This window comes from Hibiscus syriacus, unplaced genomic scaffold (assembly GCF_006381635.1).
Source record: "Hibiscus syriacus cultivar Baekdansim isolate YM2019G1 unplaced genomic scaffold, ASM638163v2 tig00013960_pilon, whole genome shotgun sequence".
NCBI lineage: Eukaryota > Viridiplantae > Streptophyta > Magnoliopsida > Malvales > Malvaceae > Hibiscus > Hibiscus syriacus.
Genome location: NW_024062312.1, coordinates 376,198 through 380,559, shown reverse-complemented (window position 1 = coordinate 380,559; position 4,362 = coordinate 376,198). Strand labels below are relative to the sequence as shown.

Here is a 4,362-nt window from a genome sequence, read left to right as displayed (position 1 = left end):
TGTTTGACTCCCAAAATTGTGTTCGAGGCTATGAGATTATTTGTGACACGAACATATGAATAAGAAATCTTCTACGTTAATAATAGTATATTACCATTGTATGTTATACCTATCTCTATCTGCTTATACTAAGTAGCTTGCTTATGTTTATGAATTAAAAGTAACATAGTGGAGTTGATGTGTATTATTGAGCTTTGTTAGCTCAATATTCAGAAGTTTCCATTCGTTGGTTAGTAGATTATATTATCGAAGAACATCATCATCATTATAGGTTTTCCGGCGTGCCCTACAAAACGAATATTTCAAAGATGCTTCCAACATGATACATCTTTGTCGGAAGCTTCTTTGCCAAAAGAATACTATTTTAGTAGATAAAGTTGTTTTGGCGTTATTTTGATAAAAAAAGTAATTAAAAAAATATTATTTGAGATTGAAAATGGTATTATTCCACGATAATCAGTTGGTCTAGTGAAATGAGACACTAGGTTCTTAAGCAAGGTCAGTGGTTTGAATCTTGGTGTTTGCGAATAGAGCAAACTGGGTTGGAGGGTCGCCCTCGCCTCTGCAGTACCCAATCTGAATTAATCGATCAATAGATCGGATACAAATGATTAATTCAAAGATATTAGCGATCGGATAGCAATGATTAATTCAAATATATTATCAAATTGTGTATGTTTACACAATGTATCTTTTAAATAAAAATATTTGTAAATTGTGTCGTCTATGAATAAATAATACCTTATAGTATTTTATAATATTAAAAAAATATTCAAAGATATCTAACGCTTTTAGATGGCTAAAGAATGTTAATGATTAACTATCGTGTTCATAGTACAACAAGCGCCCCAATATATTATATAAACGACATATACATTAAACTTTACCAAATAAAAAGGTACAATTTAAGGACTTGATTGACCCGAATCAGAACAAGGAAGACGAGTCGAGTATATAAGCCGAGCAAAGTGACATACAACTTAACATTACACTTGAGCGAACTACTTCACATAAAACTATACTTAACTACTACCATTGAACCACACTACTCTCCCATACAGTCAAACCAGTTTTATATTTAAATATATATAAAGAGAGCAACGGAGGATTCAACTCAACGCCTTCGGCTGATGGGCTCCTTTTGGGCGTTGAAATAGACGGTGGCGGGCAGTCCCAAGTTGAGGTGGTCGGCGAAGAACCGAGTGCTGAAGTTAGCCCGAGACGCCAGTTGCTGCACCGCACCCAGCGGACCCTTCTGTTGGAACAGCACCAGTATGTAGCGATGAATGCCTACCTGTGGCCGTGGCCCCATGTAAGCCAGCAGTTCCTTCCCTGAAATAATCATCACTTCATTATCAAATTTAAAAACTATATTATATATATTTGGTGGACAATATTTTTGTTATCGCAGCCACGAGGACAGTGTGGTTACATGACACGTGGCGCATAAGAATCCAAATCAGAGATGGGATGATACTTGTTGTTCAAACAACTAACCATGCGTCAGACCCGTGATGCATGCAATTGCAAATACAAAAGAAATATAGGGAAAAAAGTTTTCGTGTTTGAGAAACAGCCAATAAGGTTTTTAAGTGAATTTTTATATATCATTATTATACATGCAAGATGCAGTGGGTGAGTCACTGATAATTTAGGTTACATAGTGAGGGAATTTCGGTTTTGGACAACAACATTTGTTAAGGTTGTATTGGATCTTTCATCTTTACTTAGCAGTGCAGTCGCAGGCTGCAGCACAGATATTTCAACATGTACTCTGCTGCAAAATGTTTTCAAAACTTTAGGGTTGCATGCAAGAATTGGGTTAATCTCATAAAATCAAAGTAAACAAAACTGTAAAACGAGGGGAGGTAAGATTTTTTTTTAGAGAAAATAACTTCAGTGATCGAATATACGATTTTAACCTACTTTTTTTTTATTTGTGAAAATGACCAACAAATTCGCAACGCGAACTCCAATTTCACAACACAGGTTCCAAAATCGCAACGTGATTTTCAAATTCGCAACGCTAATTACCGATATAAGTAAACAGTACTATCGCAACGCGATTTTCAAATTCGTAACGCGATTTTCAAATTCGTAACGTTAATTACCGATATAGGTAAACAATACTATCGCAATGCGATTTTCAAATTCGCAACGCTAATTACAGATATATGTAAATAGTACTATCGCAACGCGATTTTCAAATTCGCAACGAGATTTTCATATTCGCAACGCTAATTACCGATATAGCTAAACAGTATTATCGCAACGCAATTTTCAAATTCGCAATGCTAATTACCGATATAGGTAAATAGTACTATGGCAACGCGATTTTCAAATTCGCAATGATAATTACCGATATAGGTAAACACAACTATCGCAACGCGAATTTCGCAAATCAAATTCGCCAATTTCGCAACTTAATTACCGACATAGGTAAACAGTACTATCGCAACGCGATTTTCAAATTCGCGACGCTAATTACCAATATAGGTAATCAGTACTATCGCAACATAATTTTGGAAACTATGTTGCGATTTACATATTCGCGTTGCGTATTTGGAAACTGTGTTGCGAAATTGGAGTTCGCGTTGCGAATTTATTGGTCATTTTCGCAAATTCAAAAAAAATTAGTTAAAATCGTATATTATAAGGCATTTTCGGTCACCCGTTATTTTCTCTTTTTCTTTTTTTTTATTAGTGTAAAAAAATATATGTTCAAATTTTTTAGTCGATTGACAATAAGAAAAGCATACACACTGCAAACGCAACTTATCAAATCCGATATCTCCTAGGATAATAATACTTCCTTTCAGTATCTACCACTTTCTGCTAAAAATATATTTTCCTTGCACTTGTTTCCTTACTGGAAATTATTATGCAAATTAATCATTTTAGGTTCATAGATATTTGAATGAAAAAGCTTTCAAAATATAAGCAAACTTATGCATATATGTAGGTGTATATGTATATATATATATATGTACCTCGAGTGGGGTTGGTTCCTCCAGGAATGTCAGAAACAATCATGAAACAAGGAAGAAAGCAATCGGGTGATGTTTTACGAGACGAAAGATGATGAACAACATGATTATAAACAAAATAATAGCTCAGAAAAAAGGTACCAGTGAACCCATTCACGCATGCTGGGCTCGCTGGGACTGGGCGCATCGGGGTCTGTCATCACCTGATTCAAAATCATCAGCATGCATCATATTCTCTCACTCGGACATATCAACAAACACTAATCGAACATAATTGATAATCAAGTTAAAAGGGAAACGAACCAAAGTGTAAAGCTGATCTGGGAGGCCATCGATGGCGACTTTTGGAGGGTTGATGGATGGCTTAATGTCACAGCCGTTGGTTACTTGCTTGGAACCGTAGTAGACGGACATCGTGGCGGTGGGAACAAACATGTCGAGTACATCGCCGATTACACGGCCGACGACGAGAGGATCGACGGAGGCAGCCATGGGAAGAAGAAGAAGGGAAGCGTCTGAAAATGGTGGAGTGGGAGGGGAGGGTTTATAAAGGGGGGTGTGTGGTTAGATTAGTGTGACGTAGGTGGCATGCATAGGGCAGTAAAAAGTGAATTCAGCCACAGACTGCCACGTGCTTCGCCTCCCAGCTGTAAAAATCTATCTGTAAAATCTCTCTTAACCATTATATTTATAATCTTTTTAATTAAAGTAATTATAGTGGTAGTATCTATATTAAAATCTCATAATTATATAATAATAAACGTTTAAATATTTCACGATCATTTATACTTAAACTTAAAATTGTTAGAAATAACAACTACTACTTTAATCATTAAAATTACTCAATTTATGCATGAGATTATAAATTAAATAAATATGTGAGATAAAATTATAAATTAAGATATGATAACGAAGACTGACAAATTTTATATAACATGAACTTAAACATAAAGATAATAATTATACTATAATATAAAATAAAATATGATGTAAATAATACAACCCTTTCAAGTTATATAGATAAAATAAATTATTACGACTTTTTAGAAATTTTAAATTTTAGTAGTTGAATCTATAATATATATATATATATATATATATATATATATTATCAATAACTAAATTTTTTAAAATAATATTACCTTATAATCGCTATAAATTATTAAAAATTATATATGTTCGTGGCAAGTGAAATTTGGGCCAGGTTAATATTAGGTATTAACATGGGTTTCACATAATTATACTCTTTTTCTCTTATTTTACTTACTGTAATTTTAATTTTTCTAATTTACTCATTAAACTTTTGAATTATTCTTATTTTGATCACTCTAAATTATTTTATTATTATTTTGGTATGACATGATATTTTTTATTA

At 33.5% G+C, this 4,362-nt stretch overlaps 1 protein-coding gene across 1 annotated transcript; it reads right to left on the bottom strand.

Moving 5' to 3' along the window:
* Positions 1-1,114: 1,114 nt before the first annotated feature.
* LOC120206647 (protein MOTHER of FT and TFL1-like) lies at positions 1,115-3,529 on the bottom strand. Its single transcript, XM_039206229.1, has 4 exons — positions 3,291-3,529; positions 3,129-3,190; positions 2,991-3,031; positions 1,115-1,332 (listed from the first exon to the last, which is right to left on the bottom strand). Exons 1-4 carry the CDS (start codon positions 3,477-3,479, stop codon positions 1,115-1,117), a joined length of 510 nt encoding a protein of 169 aa, XP_039062160.1. The 5' UTR covers positions 3,480-3,529.
* Between the last annotated feature and the right edge of the window lie 833 nt (positions 3,530-4,362).